This window comes from Panthera onca, chromosome A1, assembly GCF_046562875.1.
Source record: "Panthera onca isolate mPanOnc1 chromosome A1, mPanOnc1 haplotype 2, whole genome shotgun sequence".
In the NCBI taxonomy this organism is placed as follows: domain Eukaryota; kingdom Metazoa; phylum Chordata; class Mammalia; order Carnivora; family Felidae; genus Panthera; species Panthera onca.
The window spans coordinates 221204730-221232474 of NC_138339.1; the positions used below are offsets into that span (position 1 = coordinate 221204730).

Below are 27745 nucleotides of genomic sequence, written 5' to 3' on the forward strand. Positions count from 1 at the left end.
AGAGGTGGACAACTCTTCATTCACAGACCACCCCCTGGAGTTACTACCTGAAATACTTCCACAGTTACTGCATCAGGAGAACCTCTGCCTGTGCCCTATTCTTTTTTAGACAGACACATGAGAGTTTCCGAGAGCTCCATTAAGGAGTCTCCATGAAGGAGTCCTGTTTATACACCAGGGTTTTCCAAACTCACCTGGCTTCCGGAGATTCTTTGGAGAAGCTTGAGTGGGCCCAGGGGGCAGGCTTAGGCTGTGACTGCTGGCACTGGTTGGCTCAGGGGACTTCGGTGACCTTAGTGGGGTGGCTTTGTTTCCTATGCCTGCTGAAACAAATTATCACAAACTTAGCAGCTCAAATTTATTATCTTGCAGTTCTGGAGGTCAGAAGTCCAAAATGGGTGTTATGGGCTAAGATCAAGACATCGGCAGGGGTGTTTTCTTCTGGAAGCTCAAGGGAAGAGTCCATTTCCCTGCCTTTCCCAGCTTCTTGAAGCCACCTTCATTCCTTGGTTGGAGCCCCCATCCTCCAGCTTCAAGCACAACACCCCAACCCCTGCTTCTGTCCTCCCATGTCCTTCTCTGACCCTGACCTTCCTGTGTCACACTTGTGAGGACCCTCATGAGGATACTGGCCCAGCTGGGTAATCCAGGACCCTCTCCTCACCTCAAGATCTTTCACTCCACGCCCGCAAAGTCCCATTCACAGGGCTGGAAGACGAGGGTGTGCACATCAGTGGGGACCACTGTTCTGTCGACCCGAGTGTGTGGTGCTGGAGAGATGAAGTGGGCTGTTTGAAGCCTTGACTAGATTCAGGTGGTGGCATGTCACCTCATGTGGAGCCGACTGGGTGGGCTTCTTGGACAAGCCTCTTTGTTGGCAAGTTCAGACAGGGCCTTGGGAATTCAACACTGCAGCCCACCTATGCCAGCAGGGATAGAGGGACAAACTTTTGACAAACCCGCCCTGGTTTTAGACTCCGAGATCTGGGCTGTGACTCGGGCCTCCTTACCTCTTATAGAGGCCCTGCTTCCAAGCTATTTGATGAAGTGTCTCAAGAAATCAAAGATACAAATGGGCCAATGAGGAGCTGGCTTTGTGGACCTGACATGGCCTCAGCGTCCCGGGTCATGACGAGCCGGGGAAGCAGTGGAACCGGTGACTTGTTAATGTCAGGAGAAACAAAAACAGAATCAGCTGTGCCAGATCCACACTGAGGTTTGGGAAAGGCATCAGCCAGAGTACCTCATCTCTGGGGTCCACGCGAGCAGCTCCCCAGGGGGGGCGCTTCTTGAAAGTGGGCTTGCCCTGTGACTGAGGTTGAGGACTGAGGACCAGGACTTGAAAGAATCCTGTGACACAAACAACTCCAAAGCTGCCTGTTAAAAAAGAAAATAACAGCAAAAAAAGAAAAGAAAAAAAAGAAAGATAAAAAAGGAGGATGGAAAGAAGGGAGGGAGGGAGAGAGGGGAGGGGGGAGTAAAAGAAAGAAAAGGAAAAGAGGGGGGAGGGGAAGGGCAGAAGGAGAGGGGATGAAAAGCCCCTCCAACCACCCCCCACCCCACCCCCCACCAACCTTTCCCCCAGGCCCTCAGCCCATCCTCCTGCAGAGCTGAGAAGCCAGGAGGCTCTTCAGCTTTCATGGCAGGTGTATCTCCTTCCACAGGTGCACTCTAGCCCGAATGTATCCAGTTGAACCATATTTCTGCATGTGTATCTGTTTTGTTCCTGCTTTGGGAAGAAGCATCCTTTGAACTTCATGAATGAGAGAACATCAGTCCCACTCCAGGCTCAGGGGTAGGTAGGGAAGAGGAGGAACTTCCTATCTAGCTGAGTCTGGAAATCACACCTTCCTCAGCCTCTGACCCTATATGAACAAGTCTGTTGTGTCCCCTGCCTTTCAGCGCCCACGCCCTGGGCCACCCGGGGCGACCATCCGGAGATTGGAGCCAAGATGCCGTTGGACTCTCTTTCCCCAACTGTTGCCTTCCTTATCAGTTCTTGGGAGAGGAGGCAGGCTGTTGAGGGTCATCACCATCCTGTGAGAGGATTTCTGCCCATTAGGGCCGTGTGTGTGTATGTGTGTGTGTGTGTGTGTGTGCACACTGGGGAGGCAAGAGGAGGAGGAAGGAAGGAGTCATTTGCATTGACTGTCCTTCAAGTGGACAGGACAACAATGAGAACTGATGGTGAAAACCACATATATACTAAACATTACCTAAAAATGGGTAGAGCCTTAAATGGAAAACAAAGCTGTCACCCTGAGGTGTCTAGTATTTTTCACACTTTAGTGGACATCCCACTAGAACCAAACTTAAGTATCCCTAAAGTCAGGGACTGGCAGTATAAGCTTCTTTTAGAATCCCCAAAGTAATAAATTCCAAGATTTAGCTGGATTCTAAGCTCATATGGATTTTAGCTTTAATTCTGACCATTTAACAGGAAGGGGAAAACAGAAGTTTATGAAACATGTATAATCTTCCAGAAAACAAGATCCCCTCTCTGCCCCCACCCTGCAGTGGACCTTTATTAAAGGCAGGTTATCCTGTGATAAATCCACATGATGTCATGGCCTCTGTACTTCTGTGATGGAGGTAGCACACCTCTGCCTGGGGCATATTTAGCCACCAAAGCTGAGTCATCAGAAACAGGAGAGCAAGCTTGTTCTGTTTAATCAAATATCAGTATATTCTTTAGGACACCATACCTGAAGTGATGTAATTCTACCCTGGAGAGAAAGGAAAGACATCAAAAGAGATTGGTAAAAATGCTCAAAGTCCTAAATAGGACGCAGACGAGTTGAGACAAGGTCCTGCCTTCTCAACCAGGCTGATAGGACCAAAAAAAGAAGCCGCTTTCCTTTTTCACGCCTCTTGCTCACTAGCACCCTTAACTTATTTCCCTAATTCCCACTGTGCATCATGCAAACCGTCAATACATACTCACATCCACAATTCCATTCGGGCCACACAAACAGGTGAAGTAGGAGTTATTGATTCGGGAGCTCAGAAGGCAGAGTGACCTTCTCGTGGGATGGAATCCTGCTTTGAACTCAGGTCTAAAGTGGATGCTTTTACCCTCTCCTCCACTGTATGGCCTCCCCCTGCCCTGTTCTTCCTGGAACTTTGGACATGCCACGGCAGAGCATCAGACTCTAGAACCACCAGGAATTGAGAAGCAGGAGTCAAGCCCGGTGCCCGGCATCTGGACAAGAGTGCTCCTTTTAGGAGTTTGAGCCCCGCGTCAGGCTCTGTGCTAACAGCTCAGAGCCTGGAGCCTGGTTTGGATTCTGTGTCTCCCTCTCCTTCTGCCCCTCCCCTGCTTGTGCTCACTCTTTCTCTCTCTTTCAAAAATAAATAAACATTGAAAAATTTCTTTTTTTTCAACTTTTATTTTTTTTATTTTTTTTTTATTTTTGGGACAGAGAGAGACAGAGCATGAACGGGGGAGGGGCAGAGAGAGAGGGAGACACAGAATCGGAAACAGGCTCCAGGCTCCGAGCCATCAGCCCAGAGCCCGACGCGGGGCTCGAACTCACGGACCGCGAGATCGTGACCTGGCTGAAGTCGGACGCTCAACCGACTGCGTCACCCAGGCGCCCCAACATTGAAAAATTTCTTAAAGCAAGCCACATGGTCCATGAAGTCTGAGAAGCAGACCCGTAAGTGGGCCTTCCTCCGGCCCAGTGAGAGAATATATAGGGTGATTTTTACCTGCTTGTGAGGAAAGGCTGAGCTGTTTTCATCCTAGATGACATCCACCGTGACATCCACCATCACCCGTGACATCGACGGCAGCTGACATTTGTGGCGTGCTGAGGATGTGCTTTCCTCAGATGACTTCATTGTATCCTCACATGATCCTGGGAAGTGGAAACTGTAATTCTGCCCATTTTGTACAGATGAGAGAGCCGAGGCCCCAGGTCATGCTTTATTTTTTCAATCGCAACGAGGTAGGAGGCTCTATAGAAGACACCTGCATTGCCTGGTAAGGTTCCTGAGACCATCAGCCACCTTGCACTTGTGTGGGGGTTTCCTACGGACTGCCCCTTATCCACGTTATCTCAGGACAGGAAAGAGGGTGCGGCTCCCCACCGAATAGAAGAAGAAATAGAGGTCCGCGGCAGGAAAGCCCTGCTCAGGATCAAGTGACCCTCCCAAGGGTGTCGTTTGGACACTGTGGGGAACACACTTCTGCCCAGGGGGTTGGGGTGGAGTCCTATAAACCCAAGGCAAACACAGGAGTCTCAGAACTTAGAGCTAGGGGCCATTGAAAATCACTATGAGCCTTTAAAACTCTTTTTTTTTCTTTTTTTAATGTTCAAGCTTAAAAAAAAAAAAAGCCTTAACTTGGAAAGAGCATGAAGCTCAGACGCACATGGTGATGGAGAAATTCACTGCCGAGTCGTCCCCACCACGTACTCCGCACGGCTAAACGCGGGCTGCCAGCACAAATACATCGTAGTTCAGAGGCCCCTTTGCCAGAGCCAGACTCCAGCCTCACCTTCTGCCACGTCTCCCATTTTCATTTTGATGAGGTTTATTTGAATTTCCGGATGCTCCAAAAAAAAAAAAAAAAAAAAAAAATGATCAAGAGAATTTAGGATCCTGCTGCCAACTAGGAGGTTGTTTTGGTCAGAGAGACACCTGGTGGCTCTTGAGATAAACCACACAGTCCTGCGAAAGGACACTCTCTTCCCCCAAGCATGTGACGGGGACCAGGGGTGCCAGGGAGGCCCGGCTTCTCCTGCCGAGAGCACTGGGCATCACCTTTGCAGGGAGGTGGGTGGGCCCCACAGGGCCAGAGCTGAGTGGGCTTAAACACCCTTCCCGGCTTTGTCCCCTGGACAGTCCGCTGGAGGCCCCTCAGCTTGGTCACCCCCATCTGTGGAAATGAGACTGACTGATGTCCACTGCTCTTACTGTCATTGCGAGGACAGGGTGAGCAGGAAAGACAGAGCCCACTGTGGCCCCAGCACACAGCTGGCGGCCTGGCCTCCCAGGGTTTGAACGTTGTCACGGGGTCTTGGGTACCAGTCGGTTCACAACAGCTCTGTCCCCGGCACGTTACAGCACCTCTCCCTCCACTAGATCAGAACGCTGGGTCCCCGGAGACAGACAGGCTTTGCTCCCTCCGGGTCTCCATGTGGTTCTCCCACGAAGGACGCCCTCCACATAATCATGCTCGTGGGGTTTCCTTTTGGGTGCTATTCCCCACCCCCCCGCCCTCCCCAGTTTACAGATCTCTCTATGCTTAAATCTTGCTGTAAGTGGTTACCACATTCATAGGAAGTAAAAAGAGGTAACAGCTATTTCCTTTTCAGAGGAAAAAATGTTACATTTCCATCAATCCTTGTTTTCATCTTAGCCCTTGGATGATTTCACATGTGTTTATTCATCTCTTTGAATCGAATAAAGGAGACACTGGGATTTCGTGGCACTATTTAACATTCTCGTACTCTATCCTGTAATTTCAACCGTTGCCATTGTCTTCACACAAAGGAGAACAGCAGACAAGTAGACATCTCCCTCTGGGATAAACCCACACAGTGGCGTATGTGTCCCTGCCTGAGCTGAGTGAGAAAATGCAGAAAGCAGAGTGGTTTCGCTCCCAGCAGCTCCACAGTGCATTCCAAACTAGATCCACGCTCCCACATACAGGGTCATCTGCAAAGGGAAACTGAGTCAGCGTGAATGCTTGCTGAGAGCATTTCTCTGTATATGCATTCCTCTGTATCTGCTTGTTGTCTTTAAATAAAAGATGCAGTTAAGAAAAAGTTGTATGCAAAATAAAACTTTCCTAACTCAAGGAGAACTTTATATGCATTAGGGAATTTACCTACTGAAATATTGACATGAATTTTTTAAAACATAAAAAAAAAAATACCTTCTAATTCAAATAATCTTTTTCTAATTAACCTATTTGGTGGGCTGATTTTGGTCTATGCTGGATTTTCTTAAAATAAAGGCCACTTTTATTATTCTTGGTTTCTAAATTTTTTAAAATTTATTTATTTTGAGAGAGAGCGTGAGCTTGAGCTGGGGAGGAGTAGAGAGAGGGGGAGAGAAAGAATCCCAAGCAGGCTCCACGTTGTCAGTGGACAATTGTCAGTGCCTGATGTGGGACCTGAACTCATAAACTGTGAGATCATAACCTGAGCCAAAATCCAGAGTCAGACCCTTAACCGACTGAGCCACCCAGGCACCCCAATCTTGGTCTCTTAGTAAACTAGCAGAACAACTTTAGTATCTACCTCTTGACACGTCAGCTTCCCGGTGCCTCTTTACCAAGAAAACCACAATTATTATTTGCTTATAGGGTGACCCCTATAAGCTCTCATTGTAGATTCTGTCCTTCACAAGCCTTCACGAAGATCTTAAAGGCTGAAAACTTATCAGAAATGGATAGACTCTGTGATTTATTCTGGTGCGTGTGGAATCGTATCAGGGAGATCTGCTCAAATTTTAGAAAGATCTATTTTTTAAAGACATGGAATCCTCTCTTCCCACAAGGAGACATGCATACAACGAAACCCCCACACCTGGGCTTCCAGAAAAACAGTCAAGGGTGCCTGGCTTGAAGTCCTACATGGTGTGCTGGAGAAACCGTAGGGCACCAGGAAGTGCGACATATCTGTGACTGGTTCTTGATGTGGTCATACTGGGCCACAAAGATGACCACCTCAGTGATTCTACGGAGAAGCGTTGGTCTCAGGATATGACAGAGGGAAAAATCTCAAACTGGATAAAGGATATGTCACCAACATGTCCACAGAATCTACAATGAGAGCAGCATTCTGAAGTGATGCAGTTTGTGTCAGTGACTTCACAAGGTCTATCTCCCTTTTTGGGAAGGTGACCACGCGTCCCAGTTTGCTGGCTAGTGTCACTGCAGGCCGGCTGGCCTGGCCACGTATTAATAGCGCCTCCTTTCACTCTTAAAAGTGTCCTGGTTTGGATGATAAATTACTCTGTCACCTCGGCCTCAGCTGGAGCTCGCTTGCGGCCCGCTTGCCACCCCAAGATGCCCACAGAGCCTTCCCAGCAGAGGCCCTTGGTCCAGACTCTTCGACTACTCCCCCTGCCCCGCTCCCTTAGGGCCAAGGGACCCAAAACACATCCCTCCGGATTAAAACACGTGTGTCTGACGCAGCATTTTGTTGACAATTCCTCTTGATGAGAGAAGTGCATCTAATGGGGCAGATCGAGGCCCGTGTCTGGCCTGGTGGGACAGATACCTGGATGGGGTTGCCCCCCAGGGTTCTCTCCACACACCACCAAGGCAGGCCCTGTATCCGGGAGAGGGGCCCACATGGTGCCAGGGGTGGCACATCAGAGGGTCTGGCCACCCCCCACGGCCTCCACGGTTTAAAACCCTGCCCTTCTGTGCCCTGATGAGGCAGACCAAAGCCGGCACCTTGCAGAAGTTCTCAGTGAAGACGGAGCCACACTGGCCTCAATTATGCTTCTCACACACGCGGAGCCAGCAAGAGGCAGACTTTCAGATGAATAAAAATAAACTTTATTCTAATGCAGCATGGAAAGTTTTTGGAATAGGGACTGCTCTCATCTGACACACACAAAAATCCTTACCCCTTGAACATCTAAAGGTTACATTCTGTGCAATTATATAAATATTTTCATGGCCATATACACATGATGTTTATGGTCCTAAAAGCCTTGGAAAAAAATCAATGCAGTTAGATTCTTTAGATAATGATTAATCTAGTTAAGAAAACAAGAAACACTCCCAAGCACAGCCAGGAATAAAGGAAGGGAAGAACGGGAAGGGGTCTGGAAGGAGAGGAAGACTGAAAATGATAGAGGCACTACAGAACCCTGCACTTGCATTTTAGAGGGCAAGACCCAACAAAATGGAATCATATGTGAAAATGGAAACAAACCATCCAAGGAGAAGGTGAGTAAGTTGACCCCACGGTCAAATTTCATGCCCAGTTGATAACAATGAGTATATTGCCTGGCAGCTTTGTTCTTCTAAGAGCCAAGTGCCCTTTTCCTGTTGATTCTTACCAAACTGATAATCGGGTGGCAGTGGCAATAAAGAAAAGATTTCAGAGCCAAGAGACATGGATTTGGATCCCCGTTTTGGCAAGTGTGCTGGCTGTGTGATCCTGGACAGGATACATAGCCTCTCTGGGCCTACTGCCCCGCCTATAAAATGTGGACAATAGTATCTGCTTTGCTGGTATGCTGGGAGGATTAGAGGTAACCTATAGAAAGTGCTTATATTGTCCCTGAAAAATAACTGATACTCAATAAATAAAATTCTTCTGTGTATGCGATCAGGGCTCTACCTTAAAATTTATTTCATCCTACTTGTCTACTCCCATGTAGTTCTGTCGACTACCACCGACTTTAGAGTCTAAAACTGGCCCCATTCCTGCCCCACCACAAAGAGCCACTCAAAGTGTGAAAGACTGTCCCTCGGGGAAGGTGTGGTGACTCCTTTCCTAAGGCACTGACTCAGGGTGCAGAAGTAGGAGCTCATGGAGAATAACTGATTTCCTCTGATTTGGGTATCGTTGTTTGCTTGGAGTTGCACACCACCAGGGGCACGCCTGGCAGGAGTTCTGAATGAATGCCACGAGGTGACGGTCACGCAGCAGACCACGTAATTTGGTGGTCACGCAGCAGACCACGTAATTTGGCCTCCCGGAGGCCTGCAAGGAGGTTCCTGTGAGCGCACACACCTCCCCGTGGGACACCCATTTCAAGCACCACAGGCCTCCCAGGGTCCCAAGTGCCTGGACCCCACAGGGAGCAGAATTTCTCAGGTCTCAGGCTCTGAGACCCTCCCTCCAGTGGGGCAGCGACAATCCACAACAGCAGGCCATTCTGTGGGGGAGACGGCCCAGTGGGTGCCGCCTGTGGTGCACGCTCCCGCCCCACGGGACTCACCACTTGAGCTGCAGCGACGAGAGAACCACAGACACGGAGGAGGCCACCGTGGCCGCTGAGCACGTGGCCAGGACTCTGTGGCCAAGCGGCACACTAGCGAGAAAGAAAACTCTCCTCAACCTGAAGAGAAGCATGGCAGGCTCTCCGGCCAAGCATGTGAGGGAGCAGATTCTGGCAGAAGTGCCCAGGAGCAGCAGCAGGGATCACTACGGCATCAGCCATACCCTCAGAGACCGGGCAGGGCTTCGGGGTGGGGGGGGGGGGGGGGGGCGGCACATCCCCAGTGTGAAGAACAGAAAAGGAAGAGACCGTGCCGGCAGAAGTCAATGGGGTGCATTTGAGGTAAACTGCGGTCTCAGATACTCGATGCATGTGGGTCTTGTCAAAACTCACGGCTTTTCATGAGTTTCAAGGAAAGGCCCAGCCAAGTTTTTGGTCCTTTTACAAGCAATCATCCCAAACACAAAAGCAGAGGCCTGTGCGGAGGGCTGGCTGTCCCCTCCTCTGCGAGAGTCCAGCCACGTTCCCGATAAGCCCGTGCCAACAGCAGGGTCTGGCCAGGATGCCTGGCCCCTGTGCTAGTGGGATCTAGGCAGGGTGGGCCGACCCAGGGGCCACGTCTGGATGCGGCACGTGCTAGGAGAAATGACCAGGAATGTCCAGGGAGCGGAAGTCCCCGAGGCCGGACAGGAGCCTCGTCCGTCTTGCTGCTGGTGCCGCACTTGACCGGCCCGAGCCTCGTCTACCAGGAAAGCCGGCCCGACTATTCAGCAAGGAGACCGAGCCCCGGGACCGTACCCGCCCGGAGCTTTCAGATGCACTGCTCCTCATCTCTGTCATTCAGGAGCAGAGACCATTTGTCCCCATTGTCGTCAGCCCCAGCACTGTGCCGAGACAGCCTGTCCGACTTCAGTGAGGACAGAGACACCTGGCTGATGTAGCTGACCTGGTCCCAGGGCGTGGCCCTCGGTGAGTCCCGTCGCCGGTCATCCATGCCAACGTGCACGCTGACCTGGGACGCAGTCAGGGGCTTCATGTGGCCCTGGGCCTGGGCCTCATACCTCTCCAGGTCGGGCTTCTTATAGCTGCAAGGCAAGGATCCAAGAGCATTTGAGACATTGTGGACAGAGGCTTTTTTTTTTTTTTTTTTCTTTTTGGAACTTGGCAAAGACCTCTCATCAAAGTCTTTCAATAACATACAGTATCAAAACCTCATGGATTTTAAAGGGGAGGGTATTGAGCTCCCAGGATTCAGGTAAAGTTCACCTGATTCAGAAACTTGCTATCTAAATGCCTGGCACATAGTAGGCTGCCATTAACTTTTGTTAAGTGAAAGCATGAACAAATATGTTTTTCAAAAAAGATAAAATAATAATGCATGAGGATCCCATGTCTACATGACATTTCCACGTCAACAACTCTTGAGCCGACTAACTATAACAGCCGAGCATGTGATGATGGCTGTGAGGTGGAGAATTACTCGCTCGTGGTGCTGATGAAGCCATTACACACACACACACACACACACACACACACAGCTCCACCGTCCTGTCTTTGCCTCAGGTGCGCTGGGAACCTGCACATGGCACACATCCAGCCAGCCCAGGAGGCAGAGGGAAAGGGGTGGCTGGGTGGAGGGAGAAGGCTTGGGGGGTGCCGCCGTGGCACATGCTCCCGCCTCCGGGGACTCACCACTTGAGTTGCAGCGACGAGAGAACCACAGACACGGAGGAGGCCGCCATGGCCGCTGAGCCCATCCACGGCTGTAGCACGATGCCGATGGGCATGAAGACCCCTGGCCAAGGGAAGGACGACACTCACGCCACAGCCCAGAGGCGAGGGGCACCGCTTTGGGCTGCCCACTGTGAAGTTCTCCTCCTTGGGGTGGCTCAGAAGCCCCTGCTGCCACGTCATGACCATGTGCCAACAGGCAGTCTCAGAGCTGGGTAGGGGTGCCGTCAAAGGGACTGGGCTCACCCACCCACCCTGGCCTTCCCGGGACGGTGCCCAAATGGCATCGCGGGTTTCAGGAGGAGCTCCAAGGGAGCAGGGAACCCCAGGGACCCTCTTTGCAGCTTTCGTTTACCTTTAGAGACTTATGAAGCAGAGAACATAATGAAACCAAACTCTTTCTAAAACACTCTGGCAGCCAGTGAAGCAGGTTACCCACTAGGCTGGCAGGAACCCAGCAGGCAGACAGAAGCCTGCTGTCAAAGAAGCTGGAGTCAAAGGTCAGCAAACAGGTGAGAGCCACCCTACCTGCTGCGATGGGTATCCCGATCAGATTATAAATCAATGCCAGCACCAGATTGAGTCGTACTCTCCAGACGGTCCTCTTGGAGAGGTGAATGCTCGCCACCACGTCGAGCAAGTCGTTCTGTAGGAGGAACACACGGTCAGTCAGGAGTCTGTCCCACGGCCCTCACCACTCCCATGACCTGGACAACAGGGCGGGAGAAGACAGAGCCAAGCTCACTCTGATGAGGACAACGTCAGCAGCCTCAATGGCGACATCTGTGCCTGTCCCGATGGCAATGCCCACATCGGCCCGGGCCAAGGCCGGCGAGTCGTTGACCCCATCTCCCACCATGGCGACTCTCTTCCCTTCATTCTGGAGCTCCTGGACCTTGGCCACCTTGTGAGAAGGCAGCACCTCTGCAAAGACTTTGTTGATGCCAACCTAAAGGGAAAGGAAAAGAGAAGTCAAGGAACAAATACACGACACCTGCTGTTGGCAAAGGACGGTGAACAGTAGCAGAAATGTGTGAGTCATCTTCCCCCGGTCCAGTCAATGACGTCAGTCACCAAACCCTGCAGATCCCAGGGCACGCGTGCCCATCCTGGTGCCCTCCCCCACTTCCACGGAGGCTTAGGCCCCTGCGGGTCTCCCTGCCCACCTCCCAGCCTCCCCTCCCCCTATGCCCACCGTGGTCTTCCCGAAGCAGTGGTCAGCCGATCACGCTACTCTCTTGCTTAAAGATTTCCAGTGGCTCCCACTTCCCCTTAGGATGACAACCGCACTCCTTGGTCTGCCTCCCAAGGCCCCCCCCCCCCCCATAACTGGTTTCTGCGTGTCTCTGACCTTCTGCCTTGTGGCCCAGCAGGCCCAGCCTGGACTCTGCCCCGTTCAGCTCCTGGCAGCTCTCCAGCCCACTGCTGGGGAGCTCAGGCTGCCTGCTCTGTCCTGGATCCGTCAGTTACCCTTTCTCCATCCCTCCCCCTTTTCTTCATCTGACCACCCCTGCTCAAGCATTTCCTCCCCTGGGAAGGGGTCTCCAGCCCTTGCCAGGGCGGGGGTGGGGGGTGTGATCTGGCATCCCCCACATGTCCTGTGCACTTTTCTGTTGGAGAACTGAGCCCTCAGTTCAACCCTGGCCACTGGTCCACCCTCCCCCCAGGGCAGTGAGCTGCTGGAGGGCAGGTGCCCTCTTCACTCTGCTCTGTAGCCTGTCACATAGGTGGTGCTTAGGAAGTGCTTGCTGAACTGATAAATGATTTTTAACCAGGAAGAGGCATGGGTACTCAACAAGACCATCGTTAGCAAGGAAGGCCACGTATAGAGAGGTACTGGGGCTTCCCTTATAGGAAGCAGTTCATTTTCAAAAACATACACTTTACACCTCTTTGGGGAGGCTGTGTAATTTTTAGGAATTTGCACCGGAGCCATCGGCCTGGGCGGAGTCGGGCAGACAGGAAGCAGTGCCTAGGAGTGAGCGTTGCTGGAGAACTGCCCGCGACCCAGCCGTGTCAGCTGCACACGCTTGGGAAGAACTGAGCTGGGGCACCCAAGTGGCTTGGTCGGTTGAGCGTCCGACTTCGGCTCAGGTCGTGATCTCACGGTCCTTGGGTTCGAGCCCCACTTCAGGCTCTGTGCTGACAGCTCGGAGCCTGGAGCCTGCTTCCTATTCTGTGTCTCCCTCTCTTTCTGCCCTTCCCCACTCATGCGTGCACTCTCTCTCTCTCGCTCAAAAATAAACATTAAAAAAAAAAAAAGAGCTGAGCTGACAAAACATTCCCTTAAACCCCAAATCTAGAAAGTTGTGTATTTCAACTCTCAAGCCATGATTTTTTTTTCCCCATTGGAGATACAGACGCAGAGGACGTTGGAATTGCCTTCTGCAACGGCAGCACAGTGGTCTCCCGTGGGATGCTGCACAGCTCGGGCCAGAACAGAGCATGAGGAGAGAAACGCACCCAGCACAGGGAAAGACCAGATGCAAGGTGGGGCACTGGATGCGCTGGCTGTAGCTGACTTTTCCCCCTCAAACTGCTCCAGTGGGCTTAAGATCAATTTGAAAGGGCAAAGATCCCCGGCCCCCAGCCCCCACCTGGGTGGCAATGGCTCTGGCGGTCTTCCGGTTGTCCCCAGTGATCAGAACCACGTCCACGCCCATGCTCTTCAGCGTGTGCACGGCCAGGGCTGCCTCCTGCTTGACAGCATCCGCAATGGCAATCATCCCGCAGAGCACGCCTGCAGGGGACACCCTCAGGTGAGTCCTCAATGGCGGGCGCTGGGTGGCCCGAGGGGCAAAGGAGGAAAGAAAGGAGGCTCCACTACCGGTGATGGTTTCTATAATGCAACATCACATGCGAAAGCAAAGCACCAAAGTACAAAACATAACGTGGCTTTGATTCTGCATTCTTAAAAGTTACCTACATTTGTAGATGCATACAAAAGTCTGGAAGGAACATGAAATGCTAACAGTGGCTCTCCGAAGGCTAGGATAAGGAGTAATTTCATTTTCTTCTTTATAGTTCTCAGAATCTTCCAAATATTCTGCAAGGAACATCTATCACTTTGCAGAGTGTCTGGGTCATAATAACGCAATGCATGTTAGCTATTGTTTTTGGAACATGAGAGTCGGAATAAGTACAACAGATGCTACTTAAAAGTGATGAATGTCCAAACAGAAAATCAGTCCTTCCTTTTTCTCTTCCTTCCTATAGAACGCATCTCTGTATAACTTTTTTGTTTGTTTTGTTTTGTTTTGCGTGAATCTTCGGATCCTGAGGCAGGAAGGCTTTCAAGGACTGGGGTGCGGGGGGGTCAGATGCGGGCAAGTGGTGTGACCGAGGGCACGGCCCCTTCAGCCGAGCAGATTCCGGTCTGAGGAGCTGAGGGGACTGTGGGCTTATAAGGACTTTGGAAAGGGCATGGTGGTGTGAGCAGGAGAAAAGAGTGACAGAGGACATGTCTGGTTGCAGCAGTAAAAAGGAGAATAATTTCTGTTGCTCATCTGCATACATTTTCACTTCTATAAGAGGGAACACCAGCAAAGGAAGGTTCCAATGCACTGAGGCGTGAAGCCGCGGACATAACCTGAGGACTGAGGCACATGCAATCCTGGAGAGCTCGGTGGAGCGGGCAGTGGGTCTCGCTACTGGAGGGCACCCCGTGGCCAACCTTCCCGGACAGCAAACCGCGGCTGCGTCTGCAGTGATGGGGGAGGCGGGTGACCGAACGTCGGGCTCAGATGGACGCAGACGATGACAGCGAGGGCAGTGCAGAACGTAAGACCAAGGAGGCCGACACCGCCTCGCTCTGGGTGTCGGGGAAGGAGGGACACAATGAGAGAGACACCTCCAGACCGAGAACGAAGTGAAAAACTGGCAAGGCAGCCTTTTGGGCTATAGAATTTAAATTAACAGACAGGAAAATATATTTAAAAAAAAAAAAACCCGAGAAAGTCTATTTTTGCCAGATAGCCCTAAGAAACTTCGTTTCTGAGAGCAGAAGTCAGGGGTGGGTGGGGCGTTTTACCATCTATGGCCACCAGGATGGCTGTCTGGCCTTTCATCTCGTGATCTGTCATAGTGTCACTGATGTCGCTGGAAATGGTTAAGCCGTTGCGCCTCATCCATTCGCGGTTCCCAATCAGCACAGAGAAGGTCTGGGGGGTTGCATCTGTTCAAAAGAGTTTGTGGTTATTCCCAAAGAGTCCAATTTTACTGTGAGAAAGGACTAAAAACCGTGGGATCCTTTGAACAGCAGAATGTCCTTTCAACCGTTCTGAAAAACTGTACCTAGTAAGCCCCTCTCGTAGCACCATCCTTGAAGGACCAGGGAAAAAAGAGTAATTAATGTGTGGAATGTGAGCGTGTGAATTAAAAGGGGCTGGATTAAAAGCTACATGCAGTACGTGTGAAAATGTTATGAGCCCATTAACCATTAGGCAGTGTATTTGCCTTTAAGAGGTATCTGCTGGTTCTTTTTCTGCAGAGATTTGAAGCAGCAATTGTAGCTTGGTACAGATGCCTGGCCCAAGGGGCATCAGCAAATAACTAGTCTCTATCTAGGAAATGTCTTAAAGCTGTTCCTCCTAAAAGTCTAGGCGAGTCTTCCCCTGTCACCTTTTTTTTTTTTTAAAGATTTACTAAAAAAAATTTTTTTTAATGTTTATTTATTTTGAGACAGAGAGAGAGAGAGAGAGAGGGAGGGAGGGGCAGAGAGAGGGAGACACAGAATCTGAAGCAGGCTCCGGGCTCCGAGCTGTCAGCACAGAGCCCGACGCAGGGCTCGAACTCATGAACTGCAAGATCATGACCTGAGCTGAAGTCAGACACTCAACCAACTGAGCCACCCAGGTGCCCCTCACCCTTTTTCTTTCTAAATGTTTATTTATTTTTGAGAGAGAGCGCACACACACACACATACACACACACATACACATGCTGGGGAGGAGGAGACGGGGACAGAGGATCTGAAGCGGGTGTGTTGACAGCAGTGAGCCTGATGCGGGGCTTGAACTAACTACAAGATCATGACTTGAGTTGAAGTCGGACACTTAACCTACTGAGCTACCCAGGCACCCCATCTCCTGTCACCTTTTAACTCTGTGTGCCACTAACTTAGGTGTCACCACACAGACCAGTCCCCGGAAGCTAAATGGAAGGGTCACTCTAGGGTTCTAAACTGCTAGAAGGTGGCAGGTGGCTTCTAGCAATATGCATTCCCAAGCAAGACTGAACTACCAATGCACTTAAGAGAGAATACTAGACACGGGGTTTTGGGGTTGGGAGGGTTTCTACACTCTTACGGCGGTGGCTAGCAAGCTATGCTTAGAGTCAGAAAAGCCGCTATTTGAAGACAGCTGTCGCTCCACGCAGTACCCCTTCTTGGCTTGGGCAGACCATTCCCCTCTGCATTCTCTGCCGCCAGCTCTGTAAACATGACACATCCCATCAGAGCTCCACCGCACGGGAGGGAGACGGGAAGGGCAAAAGCAGAATTCCCATCTGTCTGCTTTGTAGCTTAGGAGAAGACCCACTTGGGATGAAAAAGAGGAGACTCAAGATTACGGGTCGCAGAAACAACCCTCTATGAATTTCAGTAGCGTCAAGACTCAGATGCATCAGAGAACACAACAGAGAAGCCACAGGTCTTCCTGGGGGAGGCGGGCATGCGGCACCCCAGCCATGAGCCACCCCCATCCATAGCAGGGGACCCAGCGGTGCTGGCCCGGGCTCCCTGGTTTGGCATGCCGCCACCTGACCCGGCCGGACCCCACCCCTGGCAGGCCGGGCAGAGAGACGAGAGCCAGGGGTACCTGTCTCCTCAGGGACACCGCCAACGTTGTTTGAGACCCCAGCCTGTGTGCTCCACTGGCGCTTGCCATGGGCCACGATGCCCTCCACGTTGCTGACTTTACAGCCAATTCCGCAGCCTGGCACCGCCTGGAAGTCTGTGCAGTACCCCAAGGTCTCTGTTCCCAGCTCCTGTGGAGGCAGGGAAGGAGGGGAGGTGAGTAGGAAGGAGGACAGACCCGGGAGCGGGGCAGGAAGGCAAAGCACCAGCCAGAACTGAGGGGTAAGCAGGACCGGGAAGGGGAGGAGACGGACTAGTAACTCTGCAATCCCTTCTCTTATCCGACACCGACACTATGATTATTAAACTGATGCCTCATGATACTGGACAAAGGGCAGACTGAAAGGAGGAGAGCAGTTCACAGCAAATGCCTCAAATTAAAGGAGGTGGGAGAGCAAAAAGAGGAAAGATTATTTTTATGTTGCAAATCATTTCATGAAAACGATGGAATGGGGAAATGGTAACAGAGCCGCTCTGAGCCCAGCAGGAGGGTAACCACACCTTTACAGACCCTGGGGGACGAGGACAGTGGCAGGAGAAAGGACTGAGGAGCTGTTTCATCTGGGTTAACTACACAGCAGAGAAGTGCTGAGAGAGCACAGCTCATCCTGAAACATCAGGAGAGAGGGGACATGGTGGTCCGAAGGACCCTACACAAAATGCCAAAGGAGATTTCTGGAAGAGTCCCTGTCCAGGTGGAGCTGTCCACTTTTCCCCCAGGCATCCACACCACCTTTCTACATTCACATAATCCTATTCGCCCAGACCGTTTAAAATTTTTCAGGGCAATATTCTGGCACATCCCGCTGCCTCTATGTTTAGACTGAAAACGGAAAACTACACAGGCCTTTCCTCTGGAGAGGTCGAAGGATGACCGCTTCCCCATTGACTGCCAAGAACCCACGGGGCGTTTCGCTCACGGCTGCTGGTTCCTCTCCATTTCCCCGTCCCCAGTTGAGGGCTCCCTCCTTGCTTCACCCCGACCCCTCATTTGGTTTCGTATCCCTCTTGCACTAAGTGCTCGTAAGGGACCGAACTGTTCCATCTGTCCTTCCCACCCGACCACCAGCTCCCAGAGCACAGAAGCTCGGTACGTTCTCAGTAAATGAGTGTTAATGCTGAACTGCTTTTGTGATAATCTGGCAACGGGATGAGGGACCCAGCGCTGTGAGCCGTATCTCCAACCTGTTGCTCCGCAGGGGCTGCTGAGGGGTTTCCAGACCCCACAAGCCAAGGCCTCCCGGAAGGCAGCTGACTCAGGTTACAGAGGTCAAGGAGAAAAGGCCTGTGAGGAGGAAGGCGCTTGGAGGCTTCCAGCCCAGCCGGTGACAGCGGGGGAGGTGGAGGAAGGGGAGGGCGCGGGGCGGGGCGAGCAATGCCCAAGTCGACATACCTCTTTACAGTACTTGGTGACCGCCACACCCAGGGGGTGCTCGCTGCTGGCCTCCGCAGTCCCCACCACAGCAAGAACCTTCCTGAGGGGCAGCGTGGCCACATCCGCGAGCAGGAGGACCCTCATGACCTTGGGGACCCCGTGGGTAATGGTGCCAGTTTTGTCAAACATCACAGTCTTTATCTGCCAAAACAACCAACCACACCTTGGTGATCACGTATACAGATGGAAGGGACTTGAAGAGTCCACACAACCTTGAGGCAGAACTCCACTCAACTAAGCTCGAGTGAGTAACATCCCTTCACGACTCCATTAACTCAATCCTCCACGATCAATCCCGGGTTCACGCACTCCCGCGACAGAGACACTGTCTCCCTCTCAGTCCAGCTGGAACAATCCACGCTGTGACTTAACCCTTGCCAGGTCGAGCCAGAAGTTGTCACTCCAGTGTGACAGGAGATGGCATGGCACCGTCTTCTGGGCAATGCCACCACGCACGTCTGTCCGTGTCAGCGCCCTGCAGTGTCTCTGCGGCCGCCTGAGAATAAGGCGCTCACGCTGCAGCTGGAGGGAGGGGAAGGCGGTGCCCCTGGCCCTGTAACCAACCACCGGAGCCACTTTCTCCGCCTGTCCCACTGGGTCCGTGGTCCCCACGGGTCTGGGCTCTGCTGGTCGGTCCCTGGGTCCGCGGCCACAGCCCAGCGACCCCTGAACTCCACACTCCCCCAGGCCCCGTCGAAGGCCAGCTGCTCGCCGTGCCCAGACTGCCCCACAGGCCCGGCTCTCCCTCACTTAGCAAACAACACTCAGCTCTTTGTTTCTGATGCCGAGCGCCAGCCTCAGCAACGCACTCAACTGCTCTTCCTCCAACAATTCTTGCCGCCTTTCGTCCCTCCCTCCACTCTGCAGGCACAGCGGTCTTCCCAACAAGTAACCCAGTTCCATCCTGCGGGGCTTCAGACCCCTCCACGGCCCCTTGCTGTTCTTGGGGTTAAGTTCCGGATCCAATCTGGAGTTGACAGAAACTCCCAGGCCCTGCCTTCCCTGCCTTTCTCCCTCAGCAGCCTCTTCTCCTGTCAGTCTCTCTCTCTCTCATTTCCTTCTGGTTCCTCATTACTTATTCAGCAAGTAACCGCTGAGCGCTTCCGATGTGCCGGACCCTGGGCAAGATGGTGGGGACACAACGGTGAGAAAAGAGTTCCCAGTCCCTGATCTTACGGAGCCTATGATAGGACAGTACAGCCTCCCCAGGCTGTTCCACTGCCAGAACATCCTTCCCGACCTCCGCTGTCTGGCTCACTCTGGCTCTACTGGTTGGTCCCAGGTGAACCCCCTGTACTTCCTTTCCTGCCTCTGCACCCACTCACCCCCAGGCCGACACACACAAGTGCAGGTTAGGTCCCTGCTAAACCACCCTGCCAGCCTCACACGCTCTCACGGATCTGTGGTCTGCATACTCCACACCTGCCTCTCCCACTAACGTGTGAGCTCCCTCACAGCAGAGGCCCATGGCCATTGCCAGGGCCTAGGACAGGACCCACACACACAAAGTAAATGCTCAACAAACGTAAATAAACGGAGGGACGGAAGGTTAGGGATGGGCATGTTGGGCCGAAGAAAGATTCTTCATAAACACGGTTGCTGCCTATTCCACTCCCGGGAGTGAGGATCCCTCTGCTAATCACATGTTTGTGCTCCAGTACTGTCTGAGCCCGGCTCCCCGGGCGAGAGTCCCAGCTCTGCCAAAGCTGTAGGCCTTTGGGCAAATTGCCTCACCTCCTCCCGCTGTAGCTTCCTCATCTGCAAAACGGGAATAATAAGCACCCACCTCAAAGAGTTGTTAATGAGACGAAATCAATTTGTATTTAATCTTACAACTCTTAGCTGTTGTTGCTATCATTCCCCGTCAGTCCTGGCTTTCTGTTTTATTTAATTAACGGAGTGCCCTCGAGCCTCTTCCAGGTTGTCCTCTTAATACAGAATTTAAACAGATACCATTTTCACGAGGACTAAGTTTCAAAAAAAAAAAAATCACACAGCAACAGCTACAAAGTCATTCCAGCCAAGACCCCAAAGGACAGGCAGGAGAGCAAGGCCAACCTTGTGGGCCATTTCCAGAGGCTTGCCTCCCTTGATGAGGATGCCATTCTGGGCGGCCACCCCGGTGCCCACCATGACCGCCGTGGGTGTGGCCAAGCCCAGCGAGCAGGGGCAGGCAATGCAGAGCACCGTGATGGATGTCTGGAACGCAAACCGGATGATCACCTCTGTCTGGGAGATGTGCTTGTTGGGGGTCTGAAAAGAGGAAACAGATACAGGCAGGCTGAGGGTTAAATGAGGGATCCCACAGACTCCTAATCACATGAGAACATTTCAAGGCAGGCAGTGGGACCTGAGTCTGTGTGACGAGCGGGGGTTTGGGAAACATGGTGCGTTCCACTCTGCCTCAGTGTTGTGTTATCACATGGTTCATTCACTGTTCCCCAGCCCGGTTTTCCAACCTGATCCCACAGGCTTTCCTCTGAGAGAGGCATGATGAGAGGTATATGAAACTCTGCTGGAAGAAGGAGCATGCGCTCTAGAATCGGACTAGGTATATCCATTTCCTGGCCCTGACACTAATTTGACTTCTCCGGGTCTCAGCTCCCTCACATACAAAACGGAGACAATAATACCAATAATGCCCAGCTGGTTGTTATAAGGGTTAAATGAGATTTTATATATATATATATATATATACACACATATATACATGCAAACATATAAATGTGCATTGTACAATATCTAGCAGAAGAAAGGCACCTAAAAATTGTAACTATTACACTTTCCGTATTACATAGTAACAATATTACATGTTATTTTTATCATTCTTATGAAAACTTTAAAAAATCATAGATCTCTAAGGCATCTACCCTAAGATGATAATCATACAAGTGGCTAAAGATACAAAGATACTTATCACAGCGTTTTTATAATGGCAAAAAACTAGAGACAACCCATAGGGAATGAATTAATTAAATTGTGGGTATGAAAAAAATAATTGTGGGTATGATGTACATAATGGAATATTATGCAATTGTTGAAATCATGATGTGTATCTATCCTTGCCGACATGGAAAGACATCAGTAACACTGCTGGATAAAAAAAGCAACCACAAAATGGCATGTGTTGTGACTGAATTAGTGTGAAATTATCTGCCCATATCTCTACATAGTCCTTCAACAATACTGGAAGGATGTTCACCAAAGTGCAAAAAATTGTTACTCCTAGGGATGGGATTTGGAGCCACCTTTATTTTCTTCTATTTTTTTCACTACTGTTTTCTTGGTAAACTCCAAACAAACAAAATATGGGTCTCTTTTCCAGTTACCTAGCGACCCACAAGGTTGTTACTCTTTGCATTCTGACATCATGATTTATCTTGGTTTATTTTTCAAAATGGCGGCTGTCTCTGAGGTACAATCAGGAGACATTATATTCACTTTAATTATAGTATGTTTTCTAAATCAAGGATACAGAGCACAATCTCTTTAGCGTTCATCAATATTCCTTGATTTTGAAAGGCAGAATCCTAAAATAAGGTGCATTATTAAAGGGTCATTTCACTTTGATTAGAAACAGTTGCATTTAGATAGAAGGGCGCAGTATTTAAGACATAATTGTGGTTTTTAGAAATAAAGATGATATGATTAAAAATAAAACACAGTAATTCTCGTTAAAATAACACCGGACACTCCGACGGGACTGGGTGGACTTCTAGAAGGTGACATGAACGTCTCCCTACAAGTGACATCACACAGCAGGGTGACAGTATCTTAAAGGAACATGCAGTACCTCATGCGCCAGCATCCTCCCTGATATTGCAGATAAAAACAAAAGAAGCCAACGTAAGATGGAAAGGCAGAGACCAGCAGAAAGTCACATATTCCAACTTGTTTGGGAATGACTTTTCCCACAGCCACATGCCAAGGAGCTGCTCTCCCGCAAAAGTGGACATTTGGGGGCAGTCAGGTGCCATAATAGCCCCAGGCAAATTCTAGGAATACGGTCCCAGGTTACTCTTAAAAGCACTGAGGTCTCCTTAAGATGTCAGGAAGAGTTTAACATGGACATTTTTCATTTTAAGATAGGAAATTGGAGACAGAGAGTGACATCTTAGTATATGACATGCACCCTGAGAATGTAAGATGTGCTTTTAATTATGGGTCTTTTTTTTTTTTTAAGAAAAAAATGCTCTGGTCCATGTTTCTTATATTATGGCCCTAAGGTAAAATACGCATTAGACTTGGCTGAATATAAAACACTGTTCCACTCACTGGGCAGTTATCAAATATTACACCATGTGGGCCATTCACTGTTGATGTACATCAAGGTTTCTCAGTCTCAGCACTACTGACATTTGGGCTCACATAATTCTTTGTCGTGGGGGGCTGTGCTCTGTGTGGTAGGCCATCGGGCAGCATCCCTGGTCTCTACCCACTAGATGTCAGTAGTATTCCCTCCCCAGTCAGGACAACCAAAAACGTCTCCAGACGTTGCCAGATGTCTCTGGGGGCAACAAAATTACTCCCAACTGAGCATCACCACAGTTCCTATTTCTCAGGCAGAAAAGCTTTTTTTGTATTTTACACGCTTTTTGGAAGTTTGATAAAACTGTCGTTCCTAAGATCATATTCTTTAATCACTTTTTAACTCAAGAAAGTATATTCCATGGTCTCATGTTATGTTTAATAAATATTTAATTATTAAGAAGCTTTGGCATTGCTTGGGAGGCTGCAAGGTTGAGGAATGATTGATGGACATAGACAGCAAAAAACATTTTTCTTAAAATCTGTTAAGTAATATTATCATGCCATCAAAATTGTGAAGTGACCTACGATATGTGCTTTACAACCCCAGAAATGGCCAAGATCACATAATGTAAATGTTTTAAGCATTACAACCGAGAGCCAACTGGTATCTGTATAATCATCTAACTAAAGAGCTGAGAGGATCTTTAAAAAAACCTGCAGGAACAGAGTGACTGATCATCCTATCCTGGCTAAGACTTTGCTGCCTTAAGTAAGCAAAACAAGCAAATAAATGTAATGGGTAATTAAAGCCCAATGAATCTAAGACATGAGAGAATAGGGTTAATGGCAAGAGGTTATTTAAAACACAGCAACCATACTGCCCAAAGCATTCAACTTACAGGAAAGTATTTCTGAACAACACCAAAATCGATAAAACCGATTATAATCCATACCACCAACGTCAACGTGGAAATGATGATGATAAATGGGACAAAATATCCACTAAACCGGTCAGCCAGTTGCTGAATGGGTGCCTATGAAAACAAAACACCAAGACCAGGGGAAATTACAATCCACAAAGAAATAAAACACCACAAGCATGAGCAAGAACTGGGGTTCCGAGCCCCCTCGTTAACTACACTTACTAATCAATCTCTACTCCGCAAAATCTGCCTGATTTTATGAAGCTCTTGGAGTCATTCCTAAAATGAGGAAGCTGAAGTTGTATTATTTTGTTAAATTTCTTCATTACCTTTGACATCTGAGCCTCTTCTACTAATTTCACAATCTGAGCCAAAGTGGTGTCATTGCCCACGTGGGTGGCGTTAATGAGCACAGAGCCATGTGCGTTTATAGACCCAGCAATCACTGTGCTTCCAGGTTTCTTAGTGACAGGCATGGCTTCTCCTAGAAGGGGAGAAAAGAGACCAACCATCATGCATTCAGCCCCACTTGGCACTCATGTGACCTGGCAGGTGCTGTGATACCCACCCAAAGGGAACATGAAACAAGCCACCTAACCTGTGATGAGAGACTCGTCAGCCATGGTACTGCCTTCCAGGACTTTCCCATCCACCGGGAACTTTCCGCCGGGGACGACCTTGATGACGTCGCCCCGCTGCACCAGCTCCATGGGTACTTGCTCCTCTCTGAAACAAATGTCACTCAAGTTATGCACACAGCAATTAACTGGAGCTCACTCCTGCTGGTCTGCCACCCGGGTCGGGTTCTAGACAACGTGTTGGACTGGTTACACTCTTGGCTTTTACACTGAGTGGCAGTATTCATTTTATCTGTTCATTTACAGATTGAGTCAATATTTAGTGCACAGCTAAGTGACAGGTGCTGTACTAGACACTGGAAATACAGCTGTGAACAGGACAGCAAAGTCCCTACCCTCATGAAGACCAATTCTGCAGAAAAAACAGACAATGAACAGGACAATCCGAGGTATTAAATAAGTGTTATGATGCAAATAATGTGACTCAAGGGCTTTCTTTTTTTTTGGGGGGGGGGTTCACTTGGAAGACATGCTGTGACCTGGAAGACAAGAAGGGCCAACATACAGGGGAAAGAAAGTTCAAGGGGAAAAACTCTGCTAATGCGAAGGCCCTAAGGCAGGAAGGAAGGGCGCCTCTGAAAAACAAGAAGTGAAGCAGGCAGAGTCCCGATCCCGTTGAGTCTTGCAGAACAGAGTACGGGCTTCAAACGTTAAGAGTTTTACTGGAAAGTGACATAATTTGATTCACATTTTCAAGTCATCGCTCTGGCTGCTGCATGAGCACAGGGTGGCAGGGACAATAATAGAGGCTGGGAGAAGAGGTGGGCAAGCAAAAGATGGCAGTGGCGTGGGCCAGAGATGGCGTGAACACCCAGGATATTTCCAGGGCGTGCAGATACGCTAAATGAGTAAAGAAAAGAAGCAAAGAGGGGCGCCTGGGTGGCTCAGTCGGTTAAGCGGCCGACTTCGGTTCAGGTCACGACCTCGCGGTCCATGAGTTCGAGCCCCGCGTCGGGCTCTGTGCTGACAGCTTGGAGCCTGGAGCCTGTTTCGGATTCTGTGTCTCCCTCTCTCTGACCCTCCCCCGTTCATGCTCTGTCTCTCTCTGTCTCAAAAATAAATAAACGTTTAAAAAAAAAAAAGAAAAGAAAAGAAAAGAAGCAAAGAGGAGCTCGAAATTCTCAGTTACTGAGATGGAGACAAGTGTGCAGAAGCCGCTGAAGGACAGAGAGAGAAGAGATGAAATATAGACCTTCATTCTGACATGTCGGGTGTGGGATGCCTATCTGAGTCAAGTAGGGAGCAGAAAATATGACTGGAGCTGAGAGAAGAGGGCAGAGCTATAGGTACAAATCCCGGAGTTGTCAAAATACACCTGGTACCTACAGCCCTGAAATGGTGCAAGGTCACCTGGGAGCATAAGTGGAAAAGAGAGGGAGTTCTAGATCCAAGCCCTGGTGCCAGGGCCACACTGGAGGCTGAACAGGTGGGAGGGCCAGCCAGTGGCAGGGAGGCAGATGGGCCAGTGGGGATGGCAGACTGCGGGAGCAGATGTCCTAGCCTCAGCCACAGCAGGCGTCACTACCCAGACGCGATACGGGCAAACTTCATCATACTCTGCACTTAAGATCTGCCTACTTCCGTGAAGGTAAGTCACACTTTCATAAAAAAGAAAACCAACAAGAAGTTTCAAATGGAGACACTGGGGGGCAGGGGCAATGCTGGTGGAGAGGCATTAAAATCAGCAATGGCTGGGTCGGGGCAATGGAAATGAATTGACGTGTGAAGGAAAAGCAATTTCAGCAACCGATGGAGGCAGCAGCCCAGCGGGATGGGCAGAGGAGAGCGTGCGAAGCGAGGAGACAGGCCGCGGCTCAAGAAGCTCTCACAGGAGGTTTTGCAGAAGAGAGAGTGGAGTCAGACAGGCGCGAGTGGGTCGTAGGTGTGTGTGTGGACTGGATGCCGGTCCCCAGACAGACAGAGACACATGGTGGGGGAGAGGAGGGAAGGACAGAGCGAAGGGAGGCCGCTGGAGAACCACCCAGGGGCCACATAACACATCATTGTGCACAGCACGGGTTTGAACCACGTGGGTCCACATATACGTGGTTTTTCAATAAATACAACAGAGTACTGTAAGCAGATTTTCTCTTCCTCCTGATTTTCTTGACATTTTCTTTTCTCTAGCTTACTTTATTATAGGAATAGAGTATATAACAACCTGCAAAGTAAGTGTTCATTGACTGTTTATGTTATCGGTAAGGCTTCTAGTCAACAGCTGATTCGTTTCGGGGGAGTCAAAAGTTATACTCGGATTTTCGACTCTGCACTGGGTCAGCACCCCAAACCCCCACCGCTGCTCAAGGGTCGACTGTTGAGAACCGTGCCTCGTGATCAAATGCTGACAAAGTCAACTAAGCAGGCTCTGGGGTTATTTTACACACTTCTTTCATTCTATAATGATTCATTCTTATCAGATGCTAAGGATGCCTTATCAATGTGAGAAGGTAAAATGGACATTTACTGAGTGCACGTCCTGTGCTAGATTTTTACTTATTTTCTCATTGAATCTTCCCAAAAGTATATGAGGTAAGTGATATTCACTCCCATTTGAGCAAAAACCTGAAGATTTCTTAGGAAGGCACAGAATTGAACCTACATGCCCATTTCTTTCAACGTTGCTATGTGTAAGCGTATAAAACCCCAGAGCCAAAGTGTGCAGAGATGTTAAGTATTGACATCAAAACTTTCTTTTTTAAAAACTGTGCAGGAGCACCGTCTGCATAACGAGGATTCAAGAGTCTGTCTGTCTGTCCGTCTGTCTCCAAAGGTCTGGTGCTGCCTCCATGCTCCATGCCACCACCTCCCTGCAAGGCTGTGAGCGCACGCTGCCCCCCCCAGGAGCATACGGACGCAGTAAGCGTTTAGTGTCCCCAGACCAAGCGCCACATGTGCCACTGTGTGCACCAGGTGCCAGGGACGCAGTGGTGAGCAAAAGAAGACACGGCCCTGACCCTGGGAGCTCAGAGTCCTCGTGAGGGCCCTGGTGAGTCACAGGGCAGTGGTGCTATCCGGGTCAAGTCCTAGTACAAAGCCACAGTGTCCTCCATTCAACAATGGTGATTTTGTTCCAGGATTAACTGAGATGATGCGTGTTAAGGACTGAGCACAGTGCCTGACATACAGTGAGCGCCCAGTGAATGCTGGTGACTTCTATTATATCACCTAATGGACATTTTCACTATTGACGGGCCTCTGCGCAGCAGGCACCGTGCTGGGCTTGGGTACGAACAGGACAAAGCGAGCCTTCCTCTCAGGAGGTTTACTGCCCAGAAGCTACAAGCAGATCTGAGTATGTAAGTTCAATAATGGCCACAATACAATCAATGGAGCAGGAAAAGAAGGGCCCTTTAAAAGGACAGGGAGTGGGGGCGCCTGGGTGGCTCAGTCCGTTAAGCGGCCGACTTCGGCTCAGGTCATGATCTCGAGGTCCGTGAGTTCGAGCCCCGTGTCGGGCTCTGTGCTGACCGCTCAGAGCCTGGAGCCTGTTTCAAATTCTGTGTCTCCCTCTCTCTGACCCTCCCCCATTCATGCTCTATCTCTCTCTGTCTCAAAAATAAATAAACGTTAAAAAAAAAATTTTTTTTTTAAAAAAACCTTTAAAAAAATTTTAAAAAAAAGGACAGGGAGTGGCACCCTGAAGTCTCAAGTGCTGGGAGTAGATGTGCAGAAATCTGTTTGGTGGCTGGGCAGGCAGGGTGGCAAACAAGAAGAGGAGACTTCTCCATAATCTGAGAATGTTCTCTGCTGCTTCTTCAAATCTTCCAGTGATGGGAGACGCCCAGGCCCTGCCCTTCTGGGGCCCATCCACACAACCCAGAGGAGTTTCTCATCACACAAGATCTCTTCCGAGGCCTGTGTCAGGAGAAGGAACGCCTGCTCACTAGCAAAGGGGCGTAGGGAGCTGACATCAGAACCTTCTCCCCCAGCGTAACCTAACTACCAAGCTTTGGAAGGTTCGCTTAATCTGTGACTTGCCCCTTTGATCTGAATTGAC

At 50.1% G+C, this 27745-nt stretch overlaps 1 protein-coding gene across 10 annotated transcripts in view; it reads right to left on the bottom strand.

Annotated features, from left to right (window-relative positions):
- Positions 1–5373: 5373 nt before the first annotated feature.
- The window catches only part of ATP7B (ATPase copper transporting beta), a 78428-nt gene continuing 56056 nt past the window's right edge, over positions 5374–27745 (bottom strand). For 4 of the 10 annotated variants that reach the window (XM_078434006.2, XM_078434005.2, XM_060637261.3 and 1 more), the window contains exons 10-21: positions 23709–23836; positions 23440–23594; positions 23087–23221; positions 19995–20189; positions 17895–18077; positions 16464–16632; positions 14678–14821; positions 13245–13387; positions 11393–11596; positions 11176–11293; positions 10609–10711; positions 7497–10001 (exon numbers count right to left, since the gene is read on the bottom strand). In XM_078434006.2, the coding sequence (XP_078290132.2) occupies positions 9728–10001; positions 10609–10711; positions 11176–11293; positions 11393–11596; positions 13245–13387; positions 14678–14821; positions 16464–16632; positions 17895–18077; positions 19995–20189; positions 23087–23221; positions 23440–23594; positions 23709–23836 (1951 nt within the window). In that variant the 3' untranslated portion in view covers positions 7497–9727. Of the gene's footprint in view, positions 5665–7496; positions 10002–10608; positions 10712–11175; positions 11294–11392; positions 11597–13244; positions 13487–14677; positions 14822–16463; positions 16633–17894; positions 18078–19994; positions 20190–23086; positions 23222–23439; positions 23595–23708; positions 23837–27745 lie in introns of those variants that run through there. The other 6 variants (XM_078434002.2, XM_060637260.3, XM_060637264.3 and 3 more) reach the window with 3 other exon arrangements.